Source organism: Bacillus rossius, chromosome 10, assembly GCF_032445375.1.
Source record: "Bacillus rossius redtenbacheri isolate Brsri chromosome 10, Brsri_v3, whole genome shotgun sequence".
Taxonomy (NCBI): domain Eukaryota; kingdom Metazoa; phylum Arthropoda; class Insecta; order Phasmatodea; family Bacillidae; genus Bacillus; species Bacillus rossius.
Window position 1 is genome coordinate 32651168 of NC_086337.1, and position 22543 is coordinate 32673710.

Below are 22543 nucleotides of genomic sequence, written 5' to 3' on the forward strand. Positions count from 1 at the left end.
GCTAGAATCATTTTAACTTATCACAATTATAAGTTTTTTCGAGATTTCTAGTTATGAATCTTTTAGACATGTGTGCATCCCTTAATTGACCTCTAGTTGGTCGGTCGAATAAGGCCCCTCATAGTTTATATGCGTGAACGCTGCATGACAGTTCTTAAGTGCATCTTCGCGTGTGTGTATGTATATACAAAGTTTAATCTGCATAAGGCAAAAATGCAGTCAATTTGGTATATAGTTTTTATGTCCATCTGGAATAACGTAGCTTTATAACAAGGAAATAATGTTTGGAAATCTCTTCAGCAGTTTATAAGTTTACTTCTTAAAAACAAACTCTCACGCTGTCTTTATTCTATCACTATATCTAGATAGTATCGTTCTTTGAATGATTTTTGCAATGTAGAAGATTGTTTTTAAAAAAATTAATGGACATACGCCATACCTGATTTTCACTGTATGACATAAGGATAACCTGAAAAACGGCCAAATGAATACACAAACACAGAAAAAAAAGCCAAAATTACCGATGTCGAATGTTAAATTTATGGACAGCTCAGAGAATTCAGTGAAAGGAACTAGTCAGGACAATATCACAGCACAGATGAACACAGTGGCATGACAACGTCGAGACGGTTGCAAGCCGTTTCATTTTTCCTCCGAATAATAATACCTTCCACTTAATTTTCTATGCTGTTTATACACTCTCCAAATTGGCATCGGCTGATTTTGGTTGCTCCTCTGTGTTTGATGTACTGACCTTTTGATGTTCATTCTTGTGGTTTATCTAGGACATATTTACAGTGCAAACCAGCAATGGTGTACATCCATCAAAATTGTTTTAAATCACTACAGACTATAACGTAAACGTGTTAAGGTACCTACCTGCAGGGACGGCTCTATAGGAAGACTTTTCAGGAGAGGCTATCGTACAAAGAACATAACAGTTTCAGAACTGACATTAAGGGCGGTATTCCAATACATTTGGGTAAGGTAGCGAATAAGCACTACCTTGTTGGGAAAAAACTGTAACCTAACTCGCAGGCCGTATTCCAGAACTTGTCCAAACCCAAACCCCTGCTAGGTGACGAAAAAGCAACCGTTTTAAAACTGTGCCCCGCACGAGGCTAGCAAATGATTTCAAATGCATTCTAGTGGACATTTGGCAACCATCGATACATTTACTACGCTAAATATCCTACAGATAGCAGCACTACCGTGCGAATTAAATTGTATAATTTTAATTTTCTCAAGTACTTTTAAAGTTGCGATTAATTCTTGTTATGACCATTAAAGTGTACAAAATGTATTACAGGATAGTTTCGCTTTCATATAGTTCAATTGTTCATAAAAATTACTATATACGAGTTAATGGCGCCAGATGCGATTCAGCCATCTGGACGAAATCAACAAAAAAGTGAGCTCTGCGCATACGCGTAATTTTGGCAGAAGAACGGCAACAGCTAGGACACCAAAACCGGTTGCCTAAAAAATAAGGGCTGACTGTGTCCTATTGTGCACTAGGAATGTGGTTAGGGCACAGGTGTATCATATTCAACACATAAGCCCTTATTTTTTTTTCTGTCTTGGAATACCGACCTAAATAAATTCTGAATATTTATTGTTTCGCAAAACTTTTGATGAAAGAAAAGTTTAACACGGAGTAAAAATATAAGTACTCTCCAAAAAGAAAAATTCAGTATCGGAAGGGGCTATCGCAACCGTCCCTCCCCCCCTGGGATCTTGTCTAGAACAAAGCTTGTCTACTTGTTTTATTAAAAAGAGAATAAATCCTATTTGGTAGTTGAGCAAAACGACATCTATATCGCACTCACGGAACAATCATTACTTCACTGTGGCGAAGAGTGTTAGCAAAAGTGCGACGTTATGAAATCCAACGACTCGTCCAAGAGTGACGAGTGTGTTTGGAAACACAACGCTTCAGGATTGTTGATGCAGAAAGGGAGGATAGAGAGAAAGAGAAAGAGAGAACGTGTCTCTTGACTGAACGGGCCTAACGAGTTCGTCAGGGAAGATGCTCGACTTGTAATGAAGTTAGCGAAAAGTTTCGGCATCCTTCACCAGGTCACAAGGAAAGTTTCGGAGAAGAGTCAGCGAAAGTGCCTGGCACCCGGGCTTTTGGCGCGAGGGGGACTTGTAAACTGCCCTTTCTTCGCCTCGCGCCTGAGTTGGGTGGATACTCTCTCGCGAGTGTCATCTCACTTGACTCGTCACACCCTCCCACACCGTCAATTTTTTTTTGTAAATGGAGATAAATAAATAATTTTAAATTACATATTTGTACATTTTGAATACTTACTGTATCGCTTTAAAAATATTCGCAGTAATACATGGGTTCGGATGCTTACCCGGGCGTTTAAGATCTGTTGTGTCCTATTACCTCCAATAGTTAATAGTTATTTAAACAATTATCTGAATAGCTTTCCAGTATTAAATTCCCACGTTACTAAGCACAATAAAACAAAATAAAGTTGAGTTATTGAAATTCGATTGTCTTTTCCATGGTTTAAAAAATGTATGCTTGTAAAAAACTTCAATCAAAAAATTTAAAAATTATGCGCCAATTTTCGGAAGCGTAACATTAAATATTCAGTATTGTTTTCAAAACGAATCACCGCGCTATTAAGTCTGAGTCGTGAGCTGAACTGAGCAGACCTGAGCTGAACTGAGTAGACCAATTTGACCAATCTGAGCGGTTTCCTTTACGCACCAACCCGCCCGTCAGCGATGTAAACTTAAGGTCGTATCAGAGAGCTGACCATATACTGTTACGAATGGGGAAAACGGGTTCGTAAGGATAGACCAATTAATTTTATACAGTTTTATTTACTACTAATATTTACATTACTAATTAAATCGCCACACTTAATGTCTATTCACAAATCACTCGGACGTAAGAATGTCTGTTTACAAATCACTGAGTGTCTGTAAAGTCCGCAGTTCCAACATAATTGTTTACATGTATTTTCTGTCTAAGTTAAGTTGATGTGAACAATGTTTTGTTCATTAAAAGAGCCAATTTTTGCTGTCTAACACTTTACTGTTCAGTTTCAGGGTAAAAATTTATCTTTAGACTTGTTTGTTTTTCTCCACGTTAAGTTTCGTTTCTGTTTGATAGAAAACGTTGTTACATAGTTTATTCGGCAGAACGAAGTTCACATTTCTCATTTTTATTTTACGGTCTGTTCACAGCTGCAAAGTTCTCAAATCACGTGGTTTATCTGAAGTTCTACACACCTTATGTGTGCCAAAGTAAGCGAGCTCCCTAAAGACCTAATTCTTCCACTTATTTACCCGCATCTCGCCCTTAACTCCATGCGCCATGCTTGTGGCCAGTCTCTACTAGCGCCACTGTGAGCTTGTGGGTGGTGGACTGGTGGTGACAAGAGAAGGAACAACGTATTTCATAAGCTTTCTCTTGTTACCCCCCCTCACCACCTCGCCCAAGGTTATTTCTCCGATATATCTCGAGGCACTAAAAAATCCCTGTTTCGCAAACCCGTTTTTACCCACCGCACATCTGCGACCCAGCTTGAAATCGCTCCTCTTAAATTCCCACCGTCCCTCTTCTTTCTCCAGCCTTCCCTATACAGCCCTTTTCTCATTGCGCGAATTTTTCTGGGGCGTGTATTCGATGGAGAAACTTCGTTAAAACACGCAAGGCATGTGCCATAAAAAAAATATATCGCTGTAAATATCCCCCGTCAACAATTTTAGCGAAAATACAGCTTGGAACGTATAATTAAATACTCTAAAAGATTATATAGTACACTTTACATTTTTTTTAAATGGAACATAAATTACAGATATTTGTAAATTTGTACATTTACATTAAAACAATTGTATTACTAAAACATAGTGTGCGCAGTAATACTGGGTTAGTATTTTTGTGTGTCCCAGTACCTATATTAGTTAAAGTTGTTTGTAAAATTCCCTGAATAGCTTTCCATTATAAACTGCGCACATTAATACGCATAATAAAACAAATAAAATATAATTAATGATTGTGCGATCATCGTATCAATGGTTTAAAAAACATTATGCTTCGATGAATCGTCAATTTAAATATCAATTTATGTGCCAATTTTCGTAATAAATATTCAGTATCATTCACCGAATTCCAATAAAATTACTAAAAAAATTTAATTCCTGTAAAAAGTACTGTTTCGATCACGAAATTTCATAGTTTTTGGACTAACAAATGAATTTCGTATTGCCGTTGCATAGTCTACTATATTTATTGCAGCATGAAATACAATGTACTTAAGTTAGTTTGAGTTCATTTGTAAACCATTTAAGGTGCAAAACGGTATGAGATGTTTCTGAAAGTAAGACTTTTTTGCTAGAAAAATAATGACAAATTTTCTTAAAAAGTTTACACATAAAATTAAAAATATTTTTTAAATTATTTTTTCTACTATTATTAAGGCTTGTATCGCAGAGTGAGAACTTGGTACTATGTGCTCTCTGCAAGTGGCATAAACAACGCTGCATTAAGTCAAAAATATTGTTGGTAACTTACTTGCACTGTGTAACTGTGTAAAAAGAGTAACGGTGCCATCTTATTAAAAAAAATTACTCTCTAGGTGAGAAGTTTCCTTTTATGAACTGCCTACATTTATTAAAAATTTTAATTAATTTGCATTAACAGACGCCATTGCTGGTTTTAATGATTTTTTTAAAATCAATCTTACCATTGCCAGAATCATTCAAATAACATATGTTAAAGGAAAGCCATGACGTCATAGCGGAGGGTAAGCCATGACTGTTAGAAACCATTACCGTTTCCTTTGTTATATTTCATTAATTTATTAATGCCTGATATCTGTTACTTTAAGCATTAAAAATGTCAGAGAATATCGGGAAGTGTGTTCGAAGATTACATATTATAAAATAAAAGGAACATAATTTTGAACATTTGAACACATCTGCAAAGCATGCGCTGGCCCAGTAAAAGTGCAGATAAAACACCTCGCACCAAGGCAGACAATAATGAAACAATCTGTGCAAAAATATTACTATAATGTGTAGAAGTTGAATAAACAAATAGCCATGTTTTCCCGCGAAATACAGGTGTCTACTTATCTGCTGTAAGTTTGACTGGAGCTGAACTCTGCGCACCATTCGGAGTGACCACGCGAGGTACACTCGAAAAGAAAAAAAAAATCTAATAGAAACCTACTACGCACTAAAAGAGAGATAAAATTATTGATGGTTTAACATTTCGCTAGGCATATTTTTATAACACATTTCAGCCTAGTATTAATTCAAATGTTTAAAAACAAACATTTAATATTTTAGATGAGAAAAAAATTTAATGAAAAACAAAGCGACACGCAAACAAGTGAATAACTGTGTTTCGGGCACGTTCTACACGTTTTGCTCTTTGCTTCCTTGGATAACCGGGACAGTCCCCCCGCCCTAAGTGTCATAAGGCCACAAGAAGAGGGCATGTGGTCGGCCGCTCCCCCGGACACCCGGGCACGGAGACGCCGGGAAGTCTGCCGACGAGGCGTGGAAGCTGTGAGGAAGGTCTAGCCCCCGCGCCGGTGCATGTCATCCCTACTTCCCCCCCTCGCTTGTTCCGCTGGAAAAAAAAAAAATATCCTGGACATTCATGGAAACAGGAAAAAAAAAAAAATTATTTTGTCAGGCAAGTATCCTTTAAAGATCTGATCAATACCTATATCAAATCATAATGTCGTATTGGAAAAAAAATAATTTCAAATCGCATCAAACTAACAGGAAACTAATCCACCAGAAATTAATATAAACATTTTTTTTAAAGATAAATATTTTCAGTTTCATCGTTAAAATTGAAGTTTGATTGGCTTAGGTAAAAAAAAAAAAACTTTGTTTCAAAAAGTTTATTTATCAAAATTTTCTGGGCAGGGGATGAGGGTTATTCCACACTATTCAGCCAACCATCGTTGGTTCCGATTCAGTCTTGTTTTCGGAGTATATTTTATATTCATAATTTTTTTTAATTTTTGGAATATTTCCATGACAAACAGTCCAAAACTGCAATGGTGTATGTAAAAAAAAAACCTAGTATTGCAAATTACTTTTAAAGACTACAGAAATGCGTTTAAAATAGCCGTTCAAAGGACAGTTACTTAAGTGTTATTATTGGAGCACGTGTCTGACCGGGAGGGATGCGGGAAGCCTTCTTTTCACAGACGAGAGAGCCAAACGCCCGATCGTGCATCTTCGTTTTTTTTGTTCATTGTAACTCATGATAACTAATGGTCAGTTAGGTTAAGTTAGCTACACTATAAATACATTAAAACATTGTGGACTTTTGATTTGGGTAGGGTAGCTACATTAAAGGTACTGTGAAATCATGTAAACGGTTTCCTAGCGCTGGATAGCTACATATTAAAAAGTTATTTGCTACAACCATAAAATGATTTTACAGTAGTTTTAATGTAGCTATACTTACCTAATATAATCAACCATCCACAAAGTTTTAAAGTATTAATAATGTAGCTAACCCATCCTAATCGACCGCAAAATTTAATGCCACACCGGTTTATACAATGAGATAGAACGGGAAAAAAAAGCGAGCATGAACTTCGGGGAATTTCGGGAAACTTCGGGTGTGGCTCTCTCGCCTGTGAAATGAAGGCTTCATGGAGGGACCCCGTGTCTGCCCGGGAGGGAGGGACCCCGTGTCTGCCCGGGAGGGAGGGACCCCGTGTCAGCCAAGGAGGGAGGGACCCCGTGTCAGCCAAGGAGGGAGGGACCCCGTGTCTGCCCGGGAGGGAGGGACCCCGTGTCAGCCAAGGAGGGAGGGACCCCGTGTCTGCCCGGGAGGGAGGGACCCCGTGTCTGCCCGGGAGGGAGGGACCCCGTGTCAGCCAAGGAGGGAGGGACCCCGTGTCTGCCCGGGAGGGAGGGACCCCGTGTCAGCCAAGGAGGGAGGGACCCCGTGTCAGCCAAGGAGGGAGGGACCCCGTGTCTGCCCGGGAGGGAGGGACCCCGTGTCAGCCAAGGAGGGAGGGACCCCGTGTCTGCCCGGGAGGGAGGGACCCCGTGTCAGCCAAGGAGGGAGGGACCCCGTGTCTGCCCGGGAGGGAGGGACCCCGTGTCAGCCAAGGAGGGAGGGACCCCGTGTCAGCCAAGGAGGGAGGGACCCCGTGTCTGCCCGAGAGGGAGGGACCCCGTGTCAGACAAGGAGGGAGGGACCCCGTGTCTGCCCGGGAGGGAGGGACCCCGTGTCAGCCAAGGAGGGAGGGACCCCGTGTCAGCCAAGGAGGGAGGGACCCCGTGTCAGCCAAGGAGGGAGGGACCCCGTGTCAGCCAAGGAGGGAGGGACCCCGTGTCTGCCCGGGAGGGAGGGACCCCGTGTCTGCCCGGGAGGGAGGGACCCCGTGTCAGCCAAGGAGGGAGGGACCCCGTGTCAGCCAAGGAGGGAGGGACCCCGTGTCAGCCAAGGAGGGAGGGACCCCGTGTCAGCCAAGGAGGGAGGGACCCCGTGTCTGCCCGGGAGGGAGGGACCCCGTGTCTGCCCGGGAGGGAGGGACCCCGTGTCAGCCAAGGAGGGAGGGACCCCGTGTCAGCCAAGGAGGGAGGGACCCCGTGTCAGCCAAGGAGGGAGGGACCCCGTGTCTGCCCGGGAGGGAGGGACCCCGTGTCAGCCAAGGAGGGAGGGACCCCGTGTCTGCCCGGGAGGGAGGGACCCCGTGTCTGCCCGGGAGGGAGGGACCCCGTGTCTGCCCGGGAGGGAGGGACCCCGTGTCAGCCAAGGAGGGAGGGACCCCGTGTCAGCCAAGGAGGGAGGGACCCCGTGTCAGCCAAGGAGGGAGGGACCCCGTGTCAGCCAAGGAGGGAGGGACCCCGTGTCAGCCAAGGAGGGAGGGACCCCGTGTCAGCCAAGGAGGGAGGGACCCCGTGTCTGCCCGGGAGGGAGGGACCCCGTGTCAGCCAAGGAGGGAGGGACCCCGTGTCTGCCCGGGAGGGAGGGACCCCGTGTCAGCCAAGGAGGGAGGGACCCCGTGTCAGCGAAGGAGGGAGGGACCCCGTGTCTGCCCGGGAGGGAAGGACCCCGTGTCAGCCAAGGAGGGAGGGACCCCGTGTCAGCCAAGGAGGGGGGACCCCGTGTCTGCCCGGGAGGGAGGGACCCCGTGTCAGCCAAGGAGGGAGGGACCCCGTGTCAGCCAAGGAGGGAGGGACCCCGTGTCTGCCCGGGAGGGAGGGACCCCGTGTCAGCCAAGGAGGGAGGGACCCCGTGTCTGCCCGGGAGGGAGGGACCCCGTGTCAGCCAAGGAGGGAGGGACCCCGTGTCAGCCAAGGAGGGAGGGACCCCGTGTCAGCCAAGGAGGGAGGGACCCCGTGTCTGCCCGGGAGGGAGGGACCCCGTGTCAGCCAAGGAGGGAGGGACCCCGTGTCAGCCAAGGAGGGAGGGACCCCGTGTCAGCCAAGGAGGGAGGGACCCCGTGTCAGCCAAGGAGGGAGGGACCCCGTGTCTGCCCGGGAGGGAGGGACCCCGTGTCTGCCCGGGAGGGAGGGACCCCGTGTCAGCCAAGGAGGGAGGGACCCCGTGTCAGCCAAGGAGGGAGGGACCCCGTGTCAGCCAAGGAGGGAGGGACCCCGTGTCTGCCCGGGAGGGAGGGACCCCGTGTCAGCCAAGGAGGGAGGGACCCCGTGTCAGCCAAGGAGGGAGGGACCCCGTGTCTGCCCGGGAGGGAGGGACCCCGTGTCAGCCAAGGAGGGAGGGACCCCGTGTCTGCCCGGGAGGGAGGGACCCCGTGTCAGCCAAGGAGGGAGGGACCCCGTGTCTGCCCGGGAGGGAGGGACCCCGTGTCAGCCAAGGAGGGAGGGACCCCGTGTCAGCCAAGGAGGGAGGGACCCCGTGTCTGCCAAGGAGGGAGGGACCCCGTGTCTGCCCGGGAGGGAGGGACCCCGTGTCTGCCCGGGAGGGAGGGACCCCGTGTCAGCCAAGGAGGGAGGGACCCCGTGTCTGCCCGGGAGGGAGGGACCCCGTGTCTGCCCGGGAGGGAGGGACCCCGTGTCAGCCAAGGAGGGAGGGACCCCGTGTCAGCCAAGGAGGGAGAGACCCCGTGTCAGCCAAGGAGGGAGGGACCCCGTGTCAGCCAAGGAGGGAGGGACCCCGTGTCAGCCAAGGAGGGAGGGACCCCGTGTCAGCCAAGGAGGGAGGGACCCCGTGTCTGCCCGGGAGGGAGGGACCCCTTTGTCAGCCAAGGAGGGAGGGACCCCGTGTCAGCCAAGGAGGGAGGGACCCCGTGTCAGCCAAGGAGGGAGGGACCCCGTGTCAGCCAAGGAGGGAGGGACCCCGTGTCAGCCAAGGAGGGAGGGACCCCGTGTCTGCCCGGGAGGGAGGGACCCCGTGTCAGCCAAGGAGGGAGGGACCCCGTGTCAGCCAAGGAGGGAGGGACCCCGTGTCTGCCCGGGAGGGAGGGACCCCGTGTCAGCCAAGGAGGGAGGGACCCCGTGTCAGCCAAGGAGGGAGGGACCCCGTGTCAGCCAAGGAGGGAGGGACCCCGTGTCTGCCCGGGAGGGAGGGACCCCGTGTCAGCCAAGGAGGGAGGGACCCCGTGTCTGCCAAGGAGGGAGGGACCCCGTGTCAGCCAAGGAGGGAGGGACCGCGTGTCAGCCAAGGAGGGATGGACCCCGTGTCTGCCCGGGAGGGAGGGACCCCGTGTCTGCCCGGGAGGGAGGGACCACGTGTCTGCCCGGGAGGGAGGGACCCCGTGTCAGCCAAGGAGGGAGGGACCCCGTGTCAGCCAAGGAGGGAGGGACCCCGTGTCTGTCCGGGAGGGAGGGACCCCGTGTCTGCCAAGGAGGGAGGGACCCCGTGTCAGCCAAGGAGGGAGGGACCCCGTGTCAGCCAAGGAGGGAGGGACCCCGTGTCAGCCAAGGAGGGAGGGACCCCGTGTCAGCCAAGGAGGGAGGGACCCCGTGTCTGCCAGGGAGGGAGGGACCCCGTGTCTGCCCGGGAGGGAGGGACCCCGTGTCAGCCAAGGAGGGAGGGACCCCGTGTCTGCCCGGGAGGGAGGGACCCCGTGTCTGCCCGGGAGGGAGGGACCCCGTGTCAGCCAAGGAGGGAGGGACCCCGTGTCAGCCAAGGAGGGAGGGACCCCGTGTCAGCCAAATAGGGAGGGACCCCGTGTCAGCCAAGGAGGGAGGGACCCCGTGTCTGCCCGGGAGGGAGGGACCCCGTGTCATCCAAGGAGGGAGGGACCCCGTGTCAGCCAAGGAGGGAGGGACCCCGTGTCTGCCCGGGAGGGAGGGACCCCGTGTCAGCCAAGGAGGGAGGGACCCCGTGTCAGCCAAGGAGGGAGGGACCCCGTGTCAGCCAAGGAGGGAGGGACCCCGTGTCAGCCAAGGAGGGAGGGACCCCGTGTCAGCCAAGGAGGGAGGGACCCCGTGTCTGCCCGGGAGGGAGGGACCCCGTGTCAGCCAAGGAGGGAGGGACCCCGTGTCAGCCAAGGAGGGAGGGACCCCGTGTCAGCCAAGGAGGGAGGGACCCCGTGTCTGCCCGGGAGGGAGGGACCCCGTGTCAGCCAAGGAGGGAGGGACCCCGTGTCAGCCAAGGAGGGAGGGACCCCGTGTCAGCCAAGGAGGGAGGGACCCCGTGTCAGCCAAGGAGGGAGGGACCCCGTGTCAGCCAAGGGGGGAGGGACCCCGTGTCTGCCCGGGAGGGAGGGACCCCGTGTCAGCCAAGGAGGGAGGGACCCCGTGTCAGCCCGGGAGGGAGGGACCCCGTGTCAGCCAAGGAGGGAGGGACCCCGTGTCAGCCAAGGAGGGAGGGACCCCGTGTCAGCCAAGGAGGGAGGGACCCCGTGTCAGCCAAGGGGGGAGGGACCCCGTGTCTGCCCGGGAGGGAGGGACCCCATGTCAGCCAAGGAGGGAGGGACCCCGTGTCAGCCAAGGAGGGAGGGACCCCGTGTCAGCCAAGGAGGGAGGGACCCCGTGTCAGCCAAGGGGGGAGGGACCCCGTGTCTGCCCGGGAGGGAGGGACCCCGTGTCAGCCAAGGAGGGAGGGACCCCGTGTCAGCCAAGGAGGGAGGGACCCCGTGTCAGCCAAGGAGGGAGGGACCCTGTGTCAGCCAAGGGGGGAGGGACCCCGTGTCTGCCCGGGAGGGAGGGACCCCGTGTCAGCCAAGGAGGGAGGGACCCCGTGTCAGCCAAGGAGGGAGGGACCCCGTGTCTGCCCGGGAGGGAGGGACCCCGTGTCAGCCAAGGAGGGAGGGACCCCATGTCAGCCAAGGAGGGAGGGACCCCGTGTCAGCCAAGGAGGGAGGGACCCCGTGTCTGCCCGGGAGGGAGGGACCCCGTGTCAGCCAAGGAGGGAGGGACCCCGTGTCAGCCAAGGAGGGAGGGACCCCGTGTCAGCCAAGGAGGGAGGGACCCCGTGTCAGCCAAGGGGGGAGGGACCCCGTGTCTGCCCGGGAGGGAGGGACCCCGTGTCAGCCAAGGAGGGAGGGACCCCGTGTCAGCCCGGGAGGGAGGGACCCCGTGTCAGCCCGGGAGGGAGGGACCCCGTGTCTGCCCGGGAGAGAGGGACCCCGTGTCTGCCCGGGAGGGAGGGACCACGTGTCTGCCCGGGAGGGAGGGACCCCGTGTCTGCCCGGGAGGGAGGGACAACGTGTCTGCCCGGGAGGGAGGGACCACGTGTCTGCCCGGGAGGGAGGGACCCCGTGTCTGCCCGGGAGGGAGGGACCACGTGTCTGCCCGGGAGGGGGGGACCTCGTGTCAGCCCGGGAGGGATGGACCCCGTGTCTGCCTGGGAGGGAGGGACCTCGTGTCAGCCCGGGAGGGAGGGACCCCGTGTCTGCCCGGGAGGGAGGGACCACGTGTCAGCCCGGGAGGGGGGGACCTCGTGTCAGCCCGGGAGGGATTCACCCCGTGTCTGCCTGGGAGGGAGGGACCTCGTGTCAGCCCGGGAGGGAGGGACCACGTGTCTGCCCGGGAGGGGGGGACCTCGTGTCAGCCCGGGAGGGATGGACCCCGTGTCTGCCCGGGAGGGACCCGCCCAGAGTGCCCGCGACGCGGTGTGTCGCAGGTACATGGCGATCGTGCGGCCCCTGCAGCACAGCCTGTCCCGCAAGAAGGCGCGGCTGGCCGTGGCAGCCGTGTGGACCTGCAGCACTTCGCTGGCCGCGCCCTGCCTTCTCTTCTCCACGACCCGGACCCGCAGGTGAGGCTGCCTACACCATCCATCCATCCAACCATCACCTGGATCAACCTTCTCGCGCAATACGCTTGTTAGGTCGACTGGTTACTCTCAGTCATTGTTTCATTTATTGCAGAATTTTTTTTTAATAATACCTGGCCTTTCAAACGTTTTATGTTTTTAAAAGACTAGATAAAATTAAATATTTTTTTTTCTGAAGGAATTTTTAACCATGCTACGCTGTAGCCACTAGCATTGACTTTAAACAAAAATATTTTCATTTGTTTTTTCCATCTGGTGCTCCTTATACATACTGCGTTAAATTTTCAATTTTTTGATAATTATTCAGAAAGTAGAAAAAAATGTGAGTTTATTATTATTATTTTTAGCTGAAATTGTATTTTAACTCATTTTTTGGTTTACGGAAACCCACCCAACGATTATATGAATAATACGTGAACTTAAGTTTCTCTCAAAAGAATTTTCAGTTGGCGTATATGGCTTTCTAAATATTTTGTCAGAGCTTTTAAACTAACGTGGATTGTTTGAAGAATTAAAAACAAACACCTAAATCATTGTTTTTGAAAATCATGAGTTTTTTAGCATTATTTTTACCAATCTTGACTTTTAAAAATAGGAACAAAGAGATGTAGCCTTCCAAAAAAAATCGTCATATTTCATTACAGAAAAAAAAGTTGCCAAGTCTAAATTTTACTATCAGTGCAATGAATACTGCGGACAGTACGAATTGAAGTTGTTCTAACGAAGATACAGCTTACTTTTCAATACATCTAACATGCTATTCTTGTAGCCTATTCTTTTCAAGATGACCGATTGTTTGCATGCATAAGTCTTACTTTCAGGTCAGATATAACTTTTTCAAGTTTTTCTGAAACACTTCGTAGTTTTGTAGGTACATTCTCCTCTCTGGCATGACTCAGTTTATGAGTATCGAGGTTGTGCCCAAATTATTTGTAACCTGAGTTTAAAACGGTGAAACGTAATATCTTACATTTAGGTTTACATTTTCAATAATAAATTATTGAGAAGCACATTTACATATTACGAGCTGTCCCTGCAACTTCTTTCATAAGGAAAGATCAATTAACATAGGTTATTTAGTTAGAAATTATGTAAAGTTACTATATTTTATTCATATGCAGGTACACTAAACTAGCAACCTGCTAAACTTTTTTTTTTGTTTCAGGTTCAGGAGCTAATAGTTTATTCAGATACATGATAACTTAGCTTTTTATGCTAAAGTTGACAAAATTGAACTAATTAAAAAACCTAAAATAATAATTTATCAAAATATTGAAAGGTGTTTATAAAACTTACAAATGAATAGTATTTTTTTAGTTACTGCATGGGATGTACTTATCAATTTACAAATCAATAGTCGATTTTGGTGTTTAAAATTTTTACAATCGAAATAGAAGTAATAATACTCGCTATTAATTTTTGGAGTATATTTATCACCATACATTCGAACCTGTTTGATTTATCACAATAACATAAAGACCAAATTAATCCTGGAGTTACTTAATAAGACTTTAATCAATTTCAAGTCAATAGCATAAGCAGTTTTTGAGTTAAACTATTTTTCACAGACCGACAGACAAATATATATTTAACGTCGGTTTTAGTTTGGTTATGTATTTTAATAACAAGGAAAATATTTAGGTACTTGCCTTAATTTGAAAATCGCTAACAAACTTCAACTTTGTTTATTTGTATTAGCTTCGATGTGTTTTCAAACACCCTCCGTTATCAAAACCAATAACTTACTCTTGAAGAAAAGCCACAAAACCAATAGGGTGACCATTAAAAAAAATGGGAACATATTTATAGAGAACGGGTAAATATTCTGTTTCGATCATACTGATTTCATTTTTTTTTGTGTTATCAGAATTAAGTTTCAGGCGACTGCTGGTGTGATTTATTACCAAAGCCCAAAGCGATTATTTCTACAATTCTCTTGAGTATAGTGGTCCCATTTAAGCCTAAATAAACACAAGAAACGAATAATTTTTTAATAACAAGTACGTATGATAACAGTGGAAGAGAGTTCACGCCTTCAATAAGAGTATGTCTATTGCTAGACCAGGGGTCGGATCCGACATGTTGATCCAGAACTTTGGATGCCTAGCTAGCGAGTCAAAGAATCTGCGGTTCGATTCCCAGCAGGGCAAAGTGGTACAAGGTGGGAAATTGTGGGGCATGTTAGGACATCGTGGGACTTGGAGAAACATGGTGGGGCATGAGGAGAAATGGTGGGACATGGTGATAAATGGTGGGATATGTTGAAAATCTTCGCGTCACCGCCGTCGCGCTATTGTGATTCCAGCATCATCATCACCCTTACAATAATCATCAGCATCATCAACACCACTTTCATTGACAAAACATGCACTGGTATTGTGTTTCGTATGGTTTCAGTCCCACGGTTATGGACAGAGGCTTAAGGCGACAGGAACTGAAAGTTTGTAGTGGAGGTCCCGAAGCACTTGGGTACAGACTCACTGCTGATAAAATTTGAGTAATGTTCTTAGGATCGAGCACACGGCAAGGCAGGGGCTTTTTCAGGAGGGGCGATGGGGGATATGGCCCCCACCTTCCCGAATTAAAAAAAAGAACCGATCATTACCACCAATAACTGGAAAGAATTTGCAAACAAACAGTGTTAACAGTGGCTCTATTCCCCTCCCCCCTGGGCATAAAATAAATTCTGCGTACTCTCCTGCGCCAAGTAAGTAGTAATTTATGGAATATTGTTTGTGCAGGTACGCTGGCGAGCAGACCAGGACCGTGTGCTACATGGAGTGGCCCGATGGAGCCTTCCCGAACTCACTGATGGAGTACATGTGAGTGGCACCAGCTTGCCGACAGTGATTCTTGCTTTCTCCTGGCAATCAAGAGATGCTCCGTTTTGCTGCAGAGGTTAAATCATGGAGGAAAGAAGTAAAGGAGTGGGTGTGAGCAATTTTTGCCACGTTAACAGTTTAAGTCTAAACTATGACGATCCCTCCGCTGGATGGCAAAACAATGTTTTAACTATTAATGAAGTTTTAACGATAGTTCTTTGATGATGTGTTGTTGACATCTTTGTCCAACGATACTCACTTCATGATGGCACTTCTACGATTCTTTCCAGCGAGTTACTCTCCAAGTTATTTAACAAACTGCAAGCATAAGCCTTTATGCGTGGCCGCTTATTTCTCTGACCAATTGTTAGCTAAAGTGACTTCAACTTTAGAACAGACATCCACTCCCAATACCACTAAATTCGTTTGTCCTAAACTAGTTTGTCAACATGTAGTTTGTCGTAAATTCGTTTGTCCAAATGTGTTTTGCCGTAAAGTCGTTTGTGCTTTAGTCGTTTCGTTCTAATTTAAGGATAAACGACGGAAATAAACCTTTTTAGGACAGATGATTCCAGATCGCACGACGAATACTCCATAGACAAATACATACGTTCAAACGTTATGATGGCATTTATAAGATTCTTCCAAAAGATTTCATTTCAAGTTATTCGTATATATTCGGGGCTCCGGAAATTGGTTCCTTGCTGTAGTACCGTGGTGCCGTCCGCCATTCTGGATAGTGACGTCTGGCCACCAACTCGGATGACCTTGACCTTAGAAGCTGGCACAATATTAGATGACTTCAAACACGGCCACCATCTTGGATTCCAACGTCTTGAATTACCAAGTCACAGCCATTATTTTGTTTTCTAGAACCCTCCACCCTCTTGGATTCTAGAACTTGCTGCCATTCTTTAGAACTTTTAGCCATCTTGTTTATCTCCATTTAAAATTATTATGTTTCGGCAGCTATCCTGATATATTTACTTTTGAAATTTGCCAAATTCACCAAAATTGACTCAAAATTATCCAAAATTGACCATATTTTCGCCAATAGTTCCTGTTTTTAGGGAATGAATATATTTCACAAAAATCTATAAAAATATAAAAATTAAAAAAAAAACATTTTCGAGGAGAAATTTGTTACCAAAAATGTAAAAATTCTAACTATTAAATCCTCAAAGTGTTTTGCTGTTAAAAGAAACACATATACTAAAAGAGGCTTCTTAAAAATTTAAATTCAATCCTCTGAAGCCATAAAATTCACCTTGACCTTGGACCTTGACCTAGATCCATGCCTAAATCACGGATTAAGTCATTTTTTTCTAGAACTTACAGCAATTTTAAATTCCGTCATCTTTTTTTCTTAAACTTACAGCTTATTTGGATTCTGCCTTTTTGTTTTCGAGACATTTTCTCTATCATTAATTATGTCACGTCCACCATTTTGTACTATAGAACTTTCCACCATTTTGGATTATGATGTCACACCTGCCATATTGAAAATATGTAATTATTTAAAAAACAATAAAAAATTACAATTTTAATAAAATTACAATAAAAAAGCGCTTTTACGTCATGGAAATTGGAACCTGGTAGGTTCATTCGATTTAAATGGCGCCAAGCCCTTCCCCCATGGTGGCCAATGGCAGACTGAACCCACACCACATTAATGCCAAGGAATTTATATAATGCCAACAAGTACGATGTCATAGCAGCAATCTTGGATCCGCCATCATGCGTTTTTACTCACTAGAGTGTAGTTATGTCATTCACCATATCATCGCTTTCGCCATAAAGTTGGCCATATTGGCCGCCATACTAAAAATCTTACCTCATTAACCAAAAAATATTCAGTGCGTACAACACAAAAAAAACGTTAGCCAACATCCAAAAACGTTAAACACATTTAAATAAAAAAAAAGTATACCTAACTACAGAGTGAAAAAAAGGGACAAAAAATAACAGAGGGCAAAGTTAAGACCATTCAGAGTGTAATAATGAGTTGGTTTTGAAGTATTACTGAATTAATTGACGTATTTAATTTTAGAGCGTGTATGTAAACTTTTAAGTCAATGATCTGGGTGTGCACTGGTCTCGAGTGGGCGATCGCGTTTCTGTACGACTCGTGAACGAAAAGAATTGAAGATGGTTCTAAAACTTAAAATTATTTGCGCAGACGGGTCTGGAATGAAAAAAATAAGCAACAGTTGGTAGTAAACTTGCAGCATTGTGAAAAATATAAACGTGTCAAAGCTGCAATGCGCAACTGTTCTGGTAGTGCAAGCCTAGTGCAGAGAACCTGTTACTCCCCCACGCCCACCTCCTTCCCACTGCAGACACACAGGTGGCTACCGCAGGGATTATTACACTGCACGCGTACACCGCATTCGCAGTGCAATGCGCGCGGCTAGATTACCCTGGGCGCGCACTCCCGCGCGATGCTTGCCGTAAAATTGTCTCGTGTTGGAGGCACGCGGAAACGTAAACAGAAGTCACGCTTTCACACTAGTTCCAAAACTAAAATAATGATGTTGCGGGACTGTGAAAAAACTGGCCAAATAGTTCTAAGAAAGTTTCCCCAAAAAAAAAAGAAGAAAAAATAAAGAGCCGCGGCAAACATAAATTAGTTATATGCCTCGGCACCAGCAAAACTGGAAAAGGCACTTCTTTCATTCAAAACTTAAAATAAGGAAAGTGTTCCGTCACCGTTGAGGTCAGAGTACTAAGCGGATCTTACTTTGGCAGTGGAGATGTTTGCAGCCCAGAGTCCAGGCGGTGTTCGTCGCTCTGGCGGTCGTGCGGTCTCTCCGCGCCAGACGTTCCGGCCCACGAAGGCGTCGAGCGCCCCACTCTCCGATGTGCGCACACCACCGGGCGTCACGAAACAAACTCTTCTGCTGCTCCGACGATCAGCTCCACACACACACCCGGGCGGCGCGCATGCGCAGAGCGCGCCACTCGCGCATCCCAAAAATACGTGCCGGAATTCTGGTACGAGTCACAGCGCAGGGTGGCAGACCCACACACACTTCTCGTACACTTCCGGTACGCCGTTCCGGAGTTGGTGGCACCCCTACTCTATTTAATAAAAATTATAAAAATTAAAAAAAAAATATTTCAGTTAAAAAAAATCGACAATTATTATTGAGAAGCAAATTGGCCCAGTTAAATAATTTTAAGCGAAGAAAGTAAATTAATAAAAATACAACGTGCCAAAACTAGTAGAACTTGAAGTGAAAATATTAAATTAAAAATATATATATATTTAGACATTACACAAGTCATGAGGCGTGCTATCCGCCTCAGACTCACTATCGTCCCAGTGATCATCGTAAGCTTGATCAGAATAATTTATTTTATCATGCTGTTTCCATCGTTTTTGTTCTCAAGGCTTCAGCACAGTCTTCGATCTTGCCAGCTCTAGGTGCAGACGCACTTCCCCTCCACTGCGCGCACAGGCGCGACCCCCCTCCCTCCTACACCTGGAGGGGGACTTCGTGAGGGAGACACCTCCCGGCAGAATAAATGTACAGAAATAAGTTTCGCCGTAAAAAAAAAAAAATCTGTAAGTTTTTCAGCGGTGACCTATGCATTTATATATACCATTTTAATCAACTTTTTACACTCTAGCTGTGTGAATATTAATTTTTTCTCTTTTGTGAATTACACACGAGCCATAAAACAGCTGTGTTAAACCATACATTCGGGATTTTTTTTTAAAAATCTTTGTTCCGAACTTTAAAAAAATGCATCATAAAATTTAGAGACAGATTCAGATATCCTTTCCGTATCAGCTCAAAAAAAAATGCAGGAAAGGTTTTTTTTTTTTTAATCTGTTGTGGGTACAATCGCGTCCTGAAGACTTGTCTTAAAAGGTTGTCATCCTTGGTGGCGGCCGTGTTGTCACATTCCATTTCACGGAGCGCCCGATATGTATTGTACTATCCTCCATGTACCGGCATTCGCGCAGCTGTGGGTTGCTGTGCCGCCGAGAGACGAGAGTAGGGCGACGTCTGGCGCTGGTCGCAGGTACACAGGACGGGTGCAAGGTAAATTGGCGCCCTAGGCGAAAAACCTTAATTTCCCTCCCCCCCCCCCCCCCAGCCTGACACCTCAAAAAAGAATTTTTCCTTGCCTCAAAATACATCACGTAAGCCTAAGATTTTGTCAACAATCAAATGTAAGCAGGCTTGTGTTTTTTTTTTTTTACTTTTTTACTTATCACAAATCATGAACAGGTCACCGTGGACTTTTAAATAATTACTTACATCAATATGAACATTCCAAACTGTCACAAAAATCCATTTTCATCTAGTTTCAATGATCGTTAAACATGTTGTACGAGCTGTTATGTGTCGTGCTGCGCCGCCCCCAGCTACTTGGCGCCCTAGGCGCGGTCGCCTGGTTCGCCTGTACGGACGCGCCGGCCCCGCAGGTACAACATCGTGTTCCTGGGGCTGACGTACCTGGCGCCCGTGACGGTGATGCTGGTGTGCTACTCGCGCATGGCCTGCGAGCTGTGGGGAGCCCGCGCCGTGGGCGAGCTCACCCGCCGCCAGTTCGAGTCCATCCGCGCCAAGAGGAAGGTGCGATTTTTTTTCTCCTAACCTAACTAAAACTAAGTGTATTTTGGAGGGGTCCGGGCTAGGGATGGACCTAGGTGCGTCTCAGGCCGAAGCCTATACGCCTAGTCATGCTGGGATTAGCCATGCAGGGAGAGGGTCGCATGCATCATGTGCTAGGAGGGGATTGGCCAGCCATGGCAGCGATTGGCGCCATGACTAACTCCCCTCACTCTTAAATCTAGACTCTAACTAGAGATAGGTTGGGCCCAGGTAAAACCTGCATAGACACAGGGGAAAACCCTGGGCACATTCATGCGGGATGCAAATTGGCATGCATTACGTGTAGGAATTTACAGGAGACAGAGGATGGTCTGGATGAAGTGTTGGACAGAGTAGAAAAGAGTCTACCATGCGGGGGTTGGGCACTTGGACTCGTGGTCCGCTTTGCTAATTGTCCAGTACTGGATTTAGTGACCAGGAACGCAAGCGCCCCTGGTGGTGAGTGGTTGCACTGACCACTCACTCGGCCGCCAGGTCGCTTCCCGTACGCCCGAGACCCCCGCTCGAACCACGGGCGGGGCCGAACCCTCGGGTGACGAGGAGCCCTAAGATGTACATCAAGTTCTGTCCCTGCCCGAACATGCCCGAATATTCACCTTCGGCCAACCTCGGGATCTGTTTCATTTTTTACCGCAGGAAAAAATGAATTCAAATATTAAAATTGGTCGGGTTAGGTTAGCTACATTAAAACAACTTTAAAACACTACGGACGGTTAGTTAGGTTAGTATATAGCTACATTGGAATAAACAGTGAAATATATATATATATATAAAATGAACAGAGAGGTTGGCCGAAGGTGAAATATTCGGGCGTGTTCGGGCAGGGACAGAACTTGATGTACATCTTAGGCTTCCCTTGGGTGACAGCGTTAACACGCACCCAGAGCAAGAAGATAACAGTCGTTTATGAAGCACGCAAGTCTCAACACGTCACCAATAATTTATCTTTCAAATTTATAAACAGCAGAAAACAAGGCATGATATGATTAACACATATTAATCATGAAAAAATTTTGTTTTAATAATTTGATTGAAAATAAGTTTTTTGTTTCACCGTGTTAGATTTAAACAAGTGTAAAAATGATGTGTGTGTGTGTGTGTATATATATATATCAGGCTCTTCCGTGCACATAAGTTTTCAGAACACTTCTCTTTAAATGTGGTCTTCGTAAAAACGCAAGCCAGAATTAGAGAAATTTGGAAGTTGGACAATATTTGCGTTGCGTTATTGCGCTTTTGCGAACTTAATTAAAACATTACTCTAAAATTTGGTTGCTGAAATTTTCTCCTCTTGCGTTCTTGCGTAGTCCTTATTTGGACTTAGGACGGTTTAATAAAATACTCGTGAAGCGAAAGAAACACCAGACGCAAAATGTTCAACAACAAATTTTTCAAATACTGTTTTACAAATTACTCAGTTCTCAAAACGCCACGCAAACATTGACCAATTTTCAACCTCTTGCGTTTCGGCTTGCGTTTTCGCTTCCATATTTGAAGTGACGTGTTCCGGAAACGTTTTAAAGATGCATACTTCATTTGCATAGAAGGAAACGGAGTGGTTTTTTTTATTATATACATCGCGTTTTCACTTGTTAAACTTTCGCACAGTGAAAAACTACATTTTAAAAACAAATTGTTAACAATTTTATATGTTTTAAGGATAAACGTGAATTATCAAAGGAATTATGGAGAAATTTTTTTTTTTTTTAACTTTTGAAAACTTCACGTTTGTAGGGTAGATCACGTCTTGCGAATTTCGTGCTTTATAAACTACCGTGATAGTATTGCGTTAGTTACGTGTTGTATTTTGCGGTGCTACGTTGCGTTTATTATATACCCAGCCTTAAGACTCTTTTGTGTTAAACTTTCTCAAAATCACTTACGTGGACTGTAAAGCAATAAAATTAATCTTAAATGGATCATAATAATATAACTTACAGTTTTAAGTGAACACACATACATATTACTACATGTAACGAAAGTGGGATCACAAAACCTTTTTTCTCTTTCTCCAATTTTGTCTGCAGATTTGTTTTCAGCTCGCCGGACGCAGGGATAGTTCCGCCCGTCCAGCAATGTCCGGTAATAGAGAAAGTTACGAGAACGCAGTAAATACTTCTCTTCCCCCTTTTTCCTCGCCACATTTCGAAACTTCCTGTGGACCGTCCGTGAAGCACGACCTGCCTACACGCACTGAGTCAAGCATTTTTAACTTCTCGGAAGAAATATTTCCCCGGTGTTTCTTTTTTTCGGACGATGTCCACTTTTTAAATTCTTTTCCAAATGCTTATCTACTTAGTCCTGAAATTATAATTTATCCTGTTAATATTACAGATGGTAAAAACAAAATACTGAACCTAATTATAATTCTAAATGTGTGTGTAAGACATACTCTACTCAAAAATTGTTTTGCACGACCCGGTTATGTCTTGCAAGCGTGGTACGTACAATGTAATATTTTCTTTCGGTTATGTTTGTACATTATAGTGTGTGTTTTTGTGTCATCAAATTTGTACTTTCGTCCACTGCCCATAGTAAGTAGGCTTTACTGTTGGTCACATGCTTGCTCAGAAATCCAGTCGCTCTCTACAAAAAATTTTTTTTTGAGAAGAGGATACTGTAACGATAAGTAGTGAACTTTTTCAGTGATGTAACATCCGGTGCACTTTTAGGTACATTAAAATACTGTAAAACAAATGCACTTGGCCATGATTTACAACTTATCCGATCTGTTCCCTGAACTGTTCAAGTGAAAACTTCAGTTTCTCGGTTTTTTCTTTGACAATACTTTGTTTGGTTATTTTAAATCAATGGAAATAAAAAAGTAAAAGTTTTGGTAATCGAACCAAGTCGGGTTCGCCTCATCAAAAACTACAAAAGTATGTTCATTTGGGTGA

At 46.4% G+C, this 22543-nt stretch overlaps 1 protein-coding gene across 1 annotated transcript in view; it reads left to right on the forward strand.

Moving 5' to 3' along the window:
* Positions 1-22543, forward strand: part of LOC134536312 (tachykinin-like peptides receptor 86C) — a 63658-nt gene that overhangs the window by 36157 nt on the left and 4958 nt on the right. Inside the window, exons 3-5 of the mRNA XM_063376064.1 lie at positions 12044-12178; positions 14938-15018; positions 19457-19607. Of these exons, the coding sequence (XP_063232134.1) occupies positions 12044-12178; positions 14938-15018; positions 19457-19607 (367 nt within the window). The remainder of the gene's footprint in view (positions 1-12043; positions 12179-14937; positions 15019-19456; positions 19608-22543) is intronic.